The following is a 13,624-nucleotide window of genomic DNA, read 5'->3' on the forward strand; positions in this document are numbered from 1 at the left end:
TTGTGAGCATGCTGTTAGTGGTTCAGCCACCGGAAAAAGCTGCTGTGCTCGGCAGTGCGGCAAATGGGCTGGGGAGGAGGCGGGGTCCAGGCCAGCTGCCTGCTGGTGGCAGACACAAGTGGATGTGCTGAAGGCTTGACTAAAGAGCACCCGCTGTGTCCACTGGATGGGGGCTTGATCCCTACAGCCCTTGGCCCAGCATCTCAAGGCACTGAGGGACCCAGCGTTGAGTGAGGGAAGAACTGAAATGGAAAGCAAGAGACGATTTCCGAGACGGGCTTGACCACTGATTTACTGGGTGACCTTGAGCAAATTATAGTTCACCCTGGGCCTCAGTTTCCCCATGCTAAAAAGGGGCAAGGTTGGGCTGGATAATCTGTATCACCTTGGGTAAACCACCTAATATGCCTCAGTTTCTGCATGTGTGGAAAGGCGATACCACCACTTTCCTCATTGGGTCATTAACAGGACTAAATACATTTCCTGGCACAGGACTAAATAAACGCATTCCGGTCTACCTTGCTATGGGAGTGGGGGTGCTGGAAGGCAGATCCGGGTGGGTGCCTATCAGGAGGGGCAGGCCCCCTCCCCTCGGCATTCTGGCAGGCCCGGCGTCGCCCTGGCACCCCCGCAGCTGCCTCTCCCTCCCTCCTGACTCCCCTCTGCCTATAAATAGCACAGGACGTGCTCAGCGTGGCTATGACGCGGCTGGGCGGGCGGAGGGGAAAGAGGCATCTCTGCCGGAGCAGGTGGGCGGCGGGCACCGCTGCGGGAGGGGCGCCGCCGCCGGCCCCCTTCTTGCCAGGCTCCCGATGACGGCCGTGAGTGAGTCATCTCAGGCAGGGCCGCACTGTCTGCGACTGTCCCCGCCGCCAGCGATTCTGCCTCGGGCCTGTGGGCTGCGGGCCGAGGCCAATCTCGGGTGGATATTGAGCCCCCCGGGCTGGTCTGTTCTCGGAGGGCACCGCTGGGTAGGCAGAAACGGCCTTGGCGCGCGGAGGTGTGTGTCCAGGGCCTGAGGGACCCAGGTGCGCGTCGAACGGCAGTGACGACAGCCCCACCCTCTCTCCCTCCGACCCCTCCCGCCTTTCCTCGGGTCCTTCCCACATCATTCGCCCCTTTTGACTCTCCCCAGCCCTCTCTCCCAAACAGCGCCCCAAATCCCCCAGCTCAGGATGCTCGCAGAGAGGGAGTGAGGAGGCCTGCGGACCCCTGCGCTGCCAGGGCCAGCACCACACCCCTTCTCTCCGAGCTCAACGAATTCTTCCACCCTCAGGCTTGTCCCCTCTCAGCGCCTCCAGCTCCCATCCCGGTACTTGCCTCTTTCCTTCCTCTCCCAAGCAGACACAGAGCAGACAGGTTGGGACAAGAAATATTTAATCAGGGGTCTGGGAGCTCAGCAATGCCCCAGGAGACCCATCATGCAGCCTCATGTACAGTGGGCATTGGGCCCGCCCCTGGGATAGTGCTTGGGGGGAGGGCCTCATGGCAGCAAACAGGGCAGTATGGCTACAGCCCCCCTCTGCAAGAGAGAAGTGGGGCAGGGCCATTGGGTAGGAGAGTGTGACTGTGCCCAGGATGGGAGGTGGCATTGGCTGGCAGGATCAAGGGCACAAGAGGAGGCTCTGAGCTTGTGGGGAAGGAGATTGGCACCAGAGAAAAGCAACCTACAAGGGAGGGAGGGGTACTGTTCGTGTGTGCTCACCCCACCCCCAGTGCCCACTCCTTCCCCCTTCCTGTCCTGGTGGCCAAACAGAATGATCCACCTTCCTTGTCTGTCTCCCACTCCCTCCTCCTCCCTACGGCTCTGTGTCCAGGACAATCAAACATACAGCCAGAAAGGGGACCCCTCCAACAGCAGCCCTGGTCCCTGCAGAGTCCAAAGCGGGAGTAAGGAAGGTTCAGCCCCGAGGGTGTGGCTCCTGGGGCTAGCCTGACGGGGCCTGGGACAGGGGCTGAGAATCACAGACTTCCCTGGCCGGGTGGATCTGCCACTGCAGGCTTTCAGAGTCCTGACAGGGAAACGGGGATTGTTCAGACCAAGCATGGGCCGGTTTTTTGTTCTCAGTTGGGTTGATGTGCTCAGGCTGCTCTTGGGTGTCCTCTTCCAGAGACAAGGTTAGGATGAGGCTGCCCTGCAGTGACAGTTCTACTTGAGATAGTCTCTGATTTGCTACCCCCTCCTCAGACCTCAGCCCTCCCCTCCTCTGTCCACCAGGTTTCAAGTAATGGGAGAGATTCCCGCAGAACTTCCTGAGAATTGATGGAGTGACAGAGGCGGTGAGACCAGAAGGTGGACTCAGGATCCTCTTGCCGTCCTGAATCCCCTCCCAGCCTAGGGCAGAGGGAAGGGAACTGGGAAGGCACCTTCCCTGAGGCCCCACTTCCAAAGGGGTGCTGCATGGTCACACACGCAGACCCAAGAAGAGGCCCTATGGGGAGAGGGGAGGTGTCAGGCATGCAAAGGTGGTATGGGTGTGGGAAGGCTCTCTGGATGAAGTGGCAGGGAAGCAGTCCAGGAACTGCCCCCCAGCTCTGGCAACTGGACTGGGGGTGTCTGGACACTGAGTGGACCTACCTGGGACTTCCCCATTCCCTCCCACCTTCTCTTCCTCTCCCAACCCCAAGTTTCAGAGGAGACACCTCCCAGGGCCCTCTGGGGCCCAAGAAATAAACCCTTCCTCAGTACAGAAGGCTCTGAAGCCATGGTAAGTGGCCCCCAGGAGAGAAGCAGAGGGAAAAAGTGTGGGCAGATGCCTGCTCTCCTCTGGGGCCAGAAGCAAGGGCCAGGCAGGGGCAGGGGTGGTGTCTGGATTCTCTTGGCTCCTCTCAGATCTCGGTCAGAGCATCGGCTGGCACCAGACCCCGCTTCTTGCCACTGCTGACGCGGATGAAGCCGTCAGCATCCTTGCTCCTGCCCACGCCCACGCAGATCTGAGCGGAAGAGACAATGAGCTGAGACTGGCACTGCCTGCAGCCCGGGGCCCAAGCCCTGCTGATGGCTCCCAGGGGGCCCACCCAAGGGATAATGGGCCCAGCATCGGATGTGGTTGTCCCAGCTGGGGTGATGGGAGCAGACCCCATGAAGGTACAGGGCACCACAGCAAGACCAGGACATCGGCTGACACAGAGCAGCACTTCAGGGCTGACCTTTGAGATCAGCTGGTCTAATGCCCAGGCCCAACTGAACTCCATTTCCCAGATGCAGAAACAGGGGGGAAAGGATTAGCCCGAGGTCATACAATCAAGCAGGAGGCAGAGCCAGCATCCAAACTTAAGCTTCTAGACTCTTAATCCAGTGCTCCTCCCTCCCCTAAGCTGTCTCTAACATTATTCAGCCTCCTGCCTATGGTGGCCCCAATTCCCAGCAGGGGGTGAATGGAGGGCCCTGTAGTCCCACCGCTTCTAACCTGCCTCCCCTCCTGCTGCAAGGCCGCAAGTCCGCTCCTTAGGGGGCTCACCCGTGCCCCTGCCACTTCTCTCCCATGCCCACTTCTCCAGCCATCGCAGGGCCCAGACTCACCTGGTTCTCCTTGAGACTCATGTAGCCCTGTTCTTTGTTCCCAGAGAAAGGTTGGCAGCAGCGCCAAACATTCTCACCTGGCCTCACCCGCTGCACAAAATTGGCTGGGAAGAATCCAACCCGGTCGCCAATCTTGCCCTGGAGATGAGGCTGGCAATAAGCACCAGTGCTCTCCCTCTCCCCCTACTGCTTTCCCTCAGTGTAGTGCCCACTCAGATCCAATGCCAGCATCCTGCAGAGCCTGGGCTCTGTATTCACGCCTCCAGGAGGGTGGCTTCTGAGCTAGAGGGACAAGGTGGGCAGAGGGACAAGGCTGAGGCAGGAAGGGTCAAGTGAGAGTGAGGCCCAGGGCTGGTCCCAGGCTGGCTAGGGCTGGTAGCTGGAGGAGGGGAGGTCTTCGGGGCCTGGAGAGAAGGCGGGGCAGGGCCAGCTGCAGGTGGGGGCTGGTGTGGCATCTACCATGGTCCCTCCATTGCCCACCCTGCCAAATCACCTTCCACCAGTCCTCGTTAGAGTCATCCACCAGCATGATTCGATCTCCAGGCCTGGGAGGAGAGAGCTGGGGTAACATGAGGGCAGGAGGGACCTGCCCTCTCCAAGTCCCAATAGCCCTGGCCCCCAGGTCCCCTGCATGAGCCCCCTCAGCTACAAGAGTATTCTTGATGCCCCTGGAGGACACCGTGTAATCCCTGGTCCAGCAGACACTCTCCCGGGCAGGGGGCAGGAGACATGACATCAGCACCAATCCCTCCTGGACTCAGGGCAGCTCCGGCTCCTCTCTGGGCTCAGCCGCCTCAAGCATGCCAGGAGAAGGTTCCTGAAGGTCCCCCTCTCACTCATGTTCCAAGGTCTAGGAGTGCACAGCCCTGAGGCTGGAGACAGGCAGCTGCCTCATGGGGCTGGTCCACAAAGAGAACTTACTGCAGAGCCAGGTCATTGTTCTCCTGGGGCAGGAACTTGTAGAGTGCGACATAGGAGTACATGGACCCCACATCTTTCCGCAGGGGGGGCTTGAGGGGCTGTGGGAAAGCTCTGGGTCAGTGATGGGAGGGCGACATCCTCCTCTCCACCCACTATCCACTTGCCCTGACCTTGCCTATCCTGGGTGAGCTAAGAGGTGGGACATGGTGCTCTTGGGTCAATGATAGGGACAGGTTAGACTCTCTGATTAGCTATGCTCACCTACCCCTGGGGGGACTGGGCCAGGGAAGGACCAGGGGGATACTCCTCTGCTTGCTGCCTCCTGGAACCACCCACCCTTGGGGGAGCCAGAGCAGGTGCAGGCAGCGTTGGGTCAGTGCTGGCAGATGCATCTGTCTTCCATGCCTACTCAGGCTGGCATTGCCCACCCCTGCGGACTGAGATAAATGATGGAGCAGCGATCCTCCCATTCACTGTGCTCTCACCTGCCCATGGATCAAGGACAGGAAGAAGCGTCATCCCTTTCCCACCTGGCCTTCTGGAGCTCAGGGCCAGCATAGCCTCACCTGCAGTCCAGGGCTCTTCTCCTCTGGTCCTGACCCTTCGCTCTCAGTCGGGGCTGTGAATACTGGAGATGCCAGGGGCGGCCAGGTGTGAGGCAGCAGGGCAGCCCGCACTGCCCTCCAGTCCTGTCCCTGGTCCCCACACCCACTCACCACTGTCACCAGGGCCCTCCTCCGAGCTGCGGATGCTGCCTTCCCCATCCTCGGTCAGCTCATCCCGCTCGCTCTGGGAAGAGAGAGGTGGGAGGCCTTGGCCCCTGGACCTTCACCCTCACAGACCACTGCCCCCGAGGCCCCCCTCTGGTGCCTGCCATACCAGACTTCGCGTGGGGGACTCAGAGGTGCTGCTGAAGCTGGAGCGGTTCATCAGTGCCAAGGAGGTGCCATAGCGCAGGGTCTCGTAGATGGGGTCCACTTTCCCACTGGCCCCTGCCAAGATCCACCCTCAAGGCCAGGCACCCAGCTGCCAGCCTCACTGTGCCCTGTAACCCAGTATCTCTAGGGCTAAGCATGCCCTAGGCTGAACTCATATCTCCCCATCACCTACATCCCAGCAAGGGCTCCATGCGCTCTCATGGTGCGCAGGCAGAAACCTGCTCACCTCTGCCCATACTGACCTCGGCACCTTGTCCTACCCAAATACTTCTAGAACCTGCCCACTTCTCACCATCTCCACTGCTACCAGCCTAGCAGCTACCAAAAGCTCACCCTTGGCAACTGTCACGGCCCCCCAACTAGTCTCCCTGCTTCCACTCCAGCTCCTCAATCCACGTAGCAGTCAGAAATGCTCTTGGAAAAACACAAAAAATGCCTTTGGAATAAAATCCAAAGAACAGTCCTAAAATGGACCCCATGACCTTGCACCCACGGTCCTGTCACACCTCTCACACTCACTGCCTCGACCCCAGCTCCGTTGTCAGGCCCCCCTCTTCCCACACCAGCCTCCCCAAACTCCACAGGGGACTAACTTCCATCCTGCACATCTCTAGGACAACCTCCCTGTCTCCACAGGTGCAGACAGTGCTGCTTTATCCTTATTCCCCAGCCTTCTCATTTCAGGCATTCGTCTGAATGGGGATTAATTGGTAATTTGTGTGATTATCCATCTCTTGTCTAGCCCCTTGCTAGATCATGAACTCCACCCTCTTCAGTGCCATGTCTTTGTATCTAGCACAGTGCCTGGCACTTAGTAGGTGCTCAATAATGTGTTTATTAAAGGATGAATGAGTGAATGAGCCCTACTTTGAGGACAGGAGCATCCAGAGAAGGGAAGCAGTAACAGAGCCATGTGACTCAGGTGCCCATCTGAAGAATATGTGGGTTTTCTCATTGCACCACAGTGGGATTGGGGGCAACAGTTGCGGGGGAGCACTCACCAGTGGGTGGGGACTCTCTGCTTGTGGCACAGGCTGGTGGTGGCTCATGCACCAGGAGGGGGGAACTGAAGTTGCGGCGGAAGGAGGAGGACTGTGGCAAGAGGGGGCAGAGGAAGGACATGAAGAGGTCATAGACCACCAAGAGCTGGCCTTCCCCAAGCAAGGACCATCGCATAGGAGAAACCAGTCTTGAGGGGTGCTCATTCCCCCACATGCCAGTCCTGGGGGCTCTTACAGCCAGCTGTTTCCATGTGGTTCCCACTCACCGTCTTGCCTGCGCATTGCTGATGGGAGATTTCCTCAGAGCACCAGAGGTGGACGCTGACTTTGCATGTCTTACACCGCAAGCCCTGCTTGGAGTTTCCTGGCAAGGAGCGAAGAGGGCCGCTGAGAGTGTGCAGATAGTAGGGTTTGGGCATCCCCATGCCAGCCTTGAAGCCCAGTGCCCATACTCTTCATACAGTCAGGGTGTGAACTGGCACCACAGCCGGGGTAGTTAGTAAACACAGTGACACTGGGCAAACACCCACCCAAGAGTGCTCACCTGTCCTCCTGGGTTGAGGGGCACAGTTAGGACTGGGGTCCCTGAGTAGCAAGACCCCAATGTGAGAGCAGTTCCCTGGGCCCGCTACCCACACCCAGGCAGGCCCTCCCCTTGTCACCTCAGGGCCTCAGGCACCTACCCACAATGAGCTGGTGGCAGAGCTCACAGGGATTGGCTCGCTTGAAGACATGTTCCTGGAAGCTGTGCAGCCTCACTGGTTTGAGGGGTGCCAGGGGGCGTGGGACTGGGCAGGGGGAAGGGGCTGAGGTGGGTAGGCCCCAGTCTGTAGATGCCGGTGGTGGGGATGGAGGAGGCAGTGGGGTTGGGGGAGTCAGCAGCACCTCAGTGGGGCACTTGAGATCAGAGCCCGAGCGAAGGAGGAAGTTCTCCACACTCTTACTTCGAAGGATGGTCTTGAGGGAAAGCGAGCGCTTGAACTTCTGGAGCTGAGGGGAAGAGGAGCTGTAAGTGAAGCCCAGAAGGGGCTGGCTCCCCATCAGGTTACCTCCTTGGGCGGCAGCAGCATGAAGGCTGAGGCAAAGTACTAAGAGAGAGGCTGCCAAGTCCCACACTCCTGGGAGAGTCAGGCAAGGAACCTCTAAGAGCAAAGGGGTTCTGGCTGGGTGGGCACAATAAGGAGTGGTGGGGACTGTGGCAAATTTGATGGCCAGGAGCAGCTGCTGGTTGTTCCTAGGCAACTGAGGCTCGCCTGTGTGGCCTGCCTAGTATTGCCAGATTTTCCAATTTTTCAAAAAGAAATCTAGACTTTTATGTGGATAGCAACAAACTCAAGAAGTCTTATTCTTTATTTCTTTGCAGAAATGTATACTATTTTTCTTGCACCTTGCTTTTTTCAGTTAACAGTAAACCTTAGAAATCATTCCATACCTATACATAAAGAGTTTCATCATTCTTTTTTATGACTATACAGAATTTCATTGTATGGGTGTATCATTTACTCCAGTTAAAAGAATTACTTTGGCACCAAATGAAATACACCAGGTCCCCAGTTTTCTACCTGTGTTCTTGAACAGGAGTGGGGGAGTGGTCATCCTGGACCCTCCTCCTCAGGGTTAATTGCCCCCAAAAAACTCTCACCAGTCCATGCCCTATAGCCACCTCATGGCCTCCCCTGCCCTGCCTCAACTCAGGTCCCTGCATGCCCCAGCCTGGTCAAGGCCACAGCCCCTTGCCTCCGCTCTGCCCACTCCTACCTGCTCTGCATACCGCGGCCAGGGCAGTGCTCCTGACCCTGCCAGGAACCTCTCATGGCTCCTGAGGACACAGCCAAGTCTTTGGCCCCAGCCACAAGGCTGCAACTTGGCCAAACCTGCCCTTCCAACCTATGCCTTCCACCTAGTTTCAGGCAAGGAGACTTGGCCAGGATTCAGGCAGGGAGACATGGCACCTGTGTGCCATGGCTGCCAGCCTCACCACCATGCCAAGAGGATGGAAGTGGTGGCCCCTCCAGCCTCAGGGAGGCCAGCAGGCAGCAAGACAGAGGCGGAAGCAGAGAGGGAACTGTTCAGGCACAGGCAGGCCCCAGTGTGCCAGCGGGAGACCAGAGCCCTGGGGTGTCTGGCATGCTGAATCGCCAGGCTCCTTCCAAACTCAGCTTCCTGGACAGCACTGTGGGCTTCTTTGTGTGTCTACGAGAAGCAGGGCCCCAGGCTCCAGATGGCTGGATGTTGGGGCAGAACTGGAGAGCCAGAGGGACAATTCATTAGAACACAAATGTGTTCTATGGGTCAAATGTGTTCTGGGGGCTCTCACAGGCCCAGAGAGGCAGTTGAACCCCCTACCATTTTGCCCAGGAGCAGTGGGCATAGAGCACATGAGGTCTATGAGAGGATGTGCTGGGAAAGGGGGTGGGGGAGCCAAACCTATCGCCTGAAGGCAAGCCACTTCACTTCCTCTCTTTGAGCCTCAGTTTCCCCCCATCCAAGAGGAAGAAGACAGAACTAACACTCTCTAAGCAATACAAAGCTCTGGTTCAAAAAGTAAAAACATAAACTTACAGTTATAGTGAGGAGCTGTCATTGTCAGAGTTCTGGAACTGAGCTGGCACTTCACATGCAACATCTCATTAATCTAGTGCTACCCTCTGAGGTGGTGATGACTACTGTCCCACTTTTCAGATAAGGAACTGAGGCTCATGGGGAGTGAAGTCACTTACCCATAATGAGTCCTCAGCTGGTAAGTGACAGAGCCAGGACTTGAACCCATGGCTTTGGCTGCTGAGCCCAAATGATCAGGAGTGTCCCGCAGCTCTGGGCCCTGCACTGGCCCTTACCCCTACCCCTCAGCTAGGCCATGGGTTTGTCCTCCAGGTCAGTCACGGAACTTAGGTTTAGAAGGGACCTGAAAGACTGGCCACCTGGAGCTGTCCCCACCCCACCCTATCACCCCACAAAGCCCTGGCCACATCCCCTCTGAGTGGTTGACCCCGTTGGTCACCTCTTATGGTAGGAAGCACACCCTCTCTTGGGACAGTCATTCCATGTCTGGGCAGCCAGTCACTGGAAAGTGCTTCCCTATATAGAGCTGAAACCTGCCTCCCTGAGATTTTTGCCTATCAGCCTGTGCTCCTCCCTTGGCTCCAGAAAGGACTACTCCCTCTTATAGGTATCAGCCCTTCAAATATTTGAGGACATCAATCATGTTCTCCCCTCCAAGGCTGTTATTTCCATAGCACTCTTCACAGGATGAGATTTCAAGCCTCCGTACTCTCCAGCCTGTTCCTTTTCCTGTTCCCCACCCCACCCCCCAACGACAAAAGCCACCACTGCAGGGGTCCAGAGGTCTCTGGGACAGAATGTTCCCTAGCACCAGGGCAGCCCCAGCTCTAGCTGGGCTGTGGGCCCCAGATCCCAGGAGGGTGGAGAAGCAGGAAGGAACAGCATGGCACCTGGGTGGCTGGCAGATGTCAAGGGCTGTGGCTGGAAGGCAGGATGGGGGGCACCTCTGCCAAATGGCTTGATGCCTGTCCACTCCAGAGACACTTGGCTTGGGTACCAAAACCTCATTTTGGCTCAATCTGGACAGATATTCCTGCTTCTGGGACTCCTAGTTCCCAGAGAGGACCTTTCCCCATCTCCCCACCAGCCATCTTTCTGGTGCCCTCACTGTCCCAGGACCGATTCCCTGGCATTGGGAGAAGTTGCCATGTACCCTGGCAACTTGACCCACCTGGATCCTATTTCTTCCCAATGTACCAGGAGCTTATCTGGCTTGGAGCCTGGACCACCAGGCCTGTTCTTCTGAATACCCCCCAGAGGCAGAACCTGGCCCGTCTGCCTTCTCCCACCTCCCCACACCCTGGACGATCCCTTTTCCTCAGTTCCCCCCAGCATCTCCTCACTTCCCGCCAGCTCCTGAAAGGGCACTAAGCAGCTGGACGTGGGTGGTGGCGGACGTGGCACAAGCTGACTCAGATGGCAGAGCTGGCATGGCAGGGTCTTCCCAAAGACGGTACCAAAGGGGATGACAGCAGGTCCTATGTGGGGGATAATGGAGGGGCCCAGAGAGGGCAATAATCACACTAGGAGGGTCACTGAGTGGCTCAAGTACAGGAGTAAGACCCAACCTTAAGGTGTGCAGGAAGCTGGACTTGGGTTAGGCAAGGAATGTCCAGGGGGCCCTAAACACTGACAAGTAAGCCTGGAATGTTGGCTTCACTGCCTGATGGGCACCAGCTTCCTCTGTTATACTAGCCTCAAAATGAGCTTGGAGGTCAGCAACCCACCCTCGCTTTCCTCTCCCTGACCCCTACAGTCTGGAGACAGAAGCTTCTTTGGAACAAGATGAGGTAGGGGGATGGAAGGAAGCTGTCAAGACCCTGAATTCTCTCCCTGTGCACCCCTGCCCTCCTAATTACTTCCCCCAAAGATTGTCCGGCCCAGCCTGTGTTTTATTGCAGAGTCCTTCACAAGGGGAAGGGGCCAAAGGGTCAGCGCTCCAACTGGCTGGGCACATTGGGGCCAGGTCAGGTGTGAAATCCCCCTCCTCCCTTGCTCCCTGGAACTCCATGGCTCACACCCTGAGGTGATGGCATTGGAGGGTCCTTGGGCTGGCAGGACAGGTGGAGAGACCTGCCAGGCCCTAGCCTCCCCCTCCCCGCACAGCTGAGCTTGCAGTCTGCTGGTTTGCTGAGGCCAGCACTGCCCAGGCTCCTGCCTACTTTCAGAGAGCTCTTAAGGAAGGGGTGGTGCAGCCAGGCCTTGGTGTAGGAAGAAGGGGAGGGTCTGGGAGGACCCCAAGCCCCTGGGAAGCAAGCAGATAGATTGTGTATGTCTGTCCAGGACCACTGGAAGGCAACTGAGAACGTCAGGGACATTGGAACCCAGGATGGGGCCCAGTTCCTGGGAACCTCTGCTAGAAAGAAGCTGTCAAATATTCTAAGCAATATATTCCCAACCCAAAACCTCATTCCATTCCCAGAAGAGGCTTGGATCTCTTAGGGGGAGTGAACTCTGTTCTGAGAGGCCAGTCTCATTCTCTTAAGGGAAGAGGTCAAGTATGCATCTGAAGGCTTAGAGGTGGAAACCCATTGGCTCCCTCTGGTTTAGAGCTGAGGAGCTACCTGGGGTGCTTCAGCCAGACCCCACCATGACCCTACCCACTTCTCCCTGGCCACTCCCTTGATAACCTTGACCTTAAAGTTAAGCTCTTATGTTGGGGAGTGGTCAAGACAGAATGAGGAGGAAGGGCATTGAAGATGAGTTAGTTCTACAAGGGGGAGCCACAGATGCCCCCCATTTTTAGTCTTTAGCGCCCCCTTCTCATCTGGATAACAGAAGCAGGGTAGGAACAAAATACCAGGGTGGAGAAGAGAGGGAGGGGGTCTTGGCCCTAACTTTCCACGGGAGGCAGGGAGCGCCTTGACACAGCCCCTTCTTCTCTCCCCAGACCCAACGGTTCAGGTTGTTTGCACGGAACTTCTTGCGGGTCAGTCTGGAGCTCCTAGAACTTGGGGAGTAAACGGACAGATTAGGGGTGGGGGCGTGGAATATGAGTCTGCCTCGCCCCTCCCCTTCAGCGCCACTAGTCTGGGCTCTGCCTGCCTTCACTGGGGAATAATTTATTCATTGTGACTCCCGCAGGAGCAGCAATCATACATAATTAGGGTTAATTATGACATTCATTAATTACGATGACTTCTCTTTTTGCTTCTACCCTCCCCTCTCCGTCTCCTGTCCCGCTCCCGGAGTGGGGGCTGGGGCTGCCTGTCGTTCTGCTCTGGAGCCGCAACAACAGTCCCCGGGTGCCCGCCCGCGTGGCCCGCGCTGCCGCAGCCCCCAGCGCGGACCCGCAAGCTGCGCACCCCTGGACGCGGCCTCGCGTCCCTGAGCCTAACCGGGTTGGGAGGAGGGAATGCAGGACTGCGGCGGGTCCGAGAGAGATACCCAGAGAGACTCAGGGATAAACGCAGAGAGACGCGGACAGAAACCGGGAGAGACACCAAGACCGAGACAAACAGGTTGTAGAGACATTTTCAGAGAGACACAGGCAAAGAGAGGGACACACCAAGCTACAGAGACTTGACGGACACGGGAGGGGTGCACCTCGCACGCACACACGAGCGCGTACACAGACCCACACCCGCTACACGTCGCTACACACTCCCTCCGCCTGCGCTGCGCCGATTCCCTCCAACAAAGCCGAGTTACAACCTCCCTGGAGGGTCGCGGCAGCGCCGCAGATCCTTGTGGCCCCCCATCGCCAACCCACTCGCCCCGGGTGGCTGCGAGAAGCCTTAGGGAATCACGCGAGCATCGCTACTCTGACCCCAGGGAACCGAGCCACAGTGGAGACAGCATGGGGAGGAGGGCGCGCGGGGCCGGAGGCGCACAGAGCAAGGGTCCAGGCCTCGCGCCTCCCAAGTTACCTTGGTTTCCTGGAGGGCAGAGACGGTCCCCGGGGAAGTGTGGGTAGCCGCGTCATCCGGTTCATTCTCCTTCTCGCTCATTTCGGTCATGGTTGGGAAATCGAAGGCGCCGAGACCCGACGGCAGGCCCGCTGGGGGCAGGTTGCGGGCGGTGGGCGTCTCTCTGGGACCCTGACACCCTTCTCCAGAGACTGCCCCCCAGTGAACCCTAGGAGGAACCCTCCGCGGCAAAGCGGCGCTCCACTCCCCGGCGCTGGCGGAGAAAGTTCCCGGGTTGACCAGTGAGGGGAGGTAATTACTCGGGGCCGCAGGGGCGGGACGACCCCGGGAGTGAGGACCGAGGGTCTGCAGAGGATGCTGCTAGGAGCGAGGGGAGGAGAGAAGTGGGGACGCGGGGCAGAGCCGAGGGAGGGAGCTCCCGAGCTGTCTGTGTCCGGCCGACTCCGCTGTCCTCTGCGCCCGCCCCCCATCTCCTTCTCCCTCCCCCCGAGGCACCCGCCCGGCACCCGGCCGCCCCTCCGCCCAGTCCTCGCCTCCCAACTTTGATTTAGGAGGTCGCCTGGTCCCTCCCCTTCCCCAGCGGCTCCCCAGCGCCGCTATGCAAAGCAGCTTCTCAGCTATTGGCTGCCGCGGTGTCCGGAGGGCGAGCCGGGCGGAGCCTGAGGGGGGCTTGACAAGATGGGGAGGGGCTTCGAGGGTAAAGAAGTGGAGGGAGCAGTTTGACTTCGAACAACCCGGAAAGAGGAATGTAACAAGATTGAGGGAAAGCTCGGGAGATCTGCAAGGGGTTGGGGGAATAAAAGGCTCTGC

General features: G+C 58.2%; 1 protein-coding gene across 7 annotated transcripts; it reads right to left on the reverse strand.

Moving 5' to 3' along the window:
- Positions 1-1,342: 1,342 nt before the first annotated feature.
- On the reverse strand, positions 1,343-13,306 carry STAC2 (SH3 and cysteine rich domain 2). Of its 7 annotated transcripts, XR_008997372.1 has the most exons (12): positions 12,815-13,306; positions 7,067-7,373; positions 6,650-6,747; positions 6,384-6,474; positions 5,324-5,436; positions 5,161-5,233; positions 5,011-5,072; positions 4,445-4,542; positions 4,017-4,068; positions 3,601-3,661; positions 1,833-2,432; positions 1,343-1,667 (listed from the first exon to the last, which is right to left on the reverse strand). XR_008997372.1 is itself a non-coding variant. In XM_036930517.2 (11 exons), the coding sequence occupies exons 1-11, from the start codon at positions 12,902-12,904 to the stop codon at positions 2,185-2,187; spliced, it is 1,293 nt and encodes a 430-aa protein (XP_036786412.2). In that variant the 5' UTR covers positions 12,905-13,306; the 3' UTR covers positions 1,343-2,184. The 7 variants fall into 7 exon arrangements, 6 of the variants coding, with proteins under 6 accessions (XP_036786412.2, XP_057357420.1, XP_057357424.1 ...); XM_036930517.2 differs by having other exon boundaries at positions 1,343-2,432; XM_057501437.1 differs by lacking the exon at positions 1,343-1,667 and having other exon boundaries at positions 2,273-2,432; positions 3,524-3,661; positions 12,815-13,305.
- Positions 13,307-13,624: the final 318 nt, after the last annotated feature.

The sequence above is a fragment of the Manis pentadactyla genome, chromosome 4 (assembly GCF_030020395.1).
Source record: "Manis pentadactyla isolate mManPen7 chromosome 4, mManPen7.hap1, whole genome shotgun sequence".
NCBI lineage: Eukaryota > Metazoa > Chordata > Mammalia > Pholidota > Manidae > Manis > Manis pentadactyla.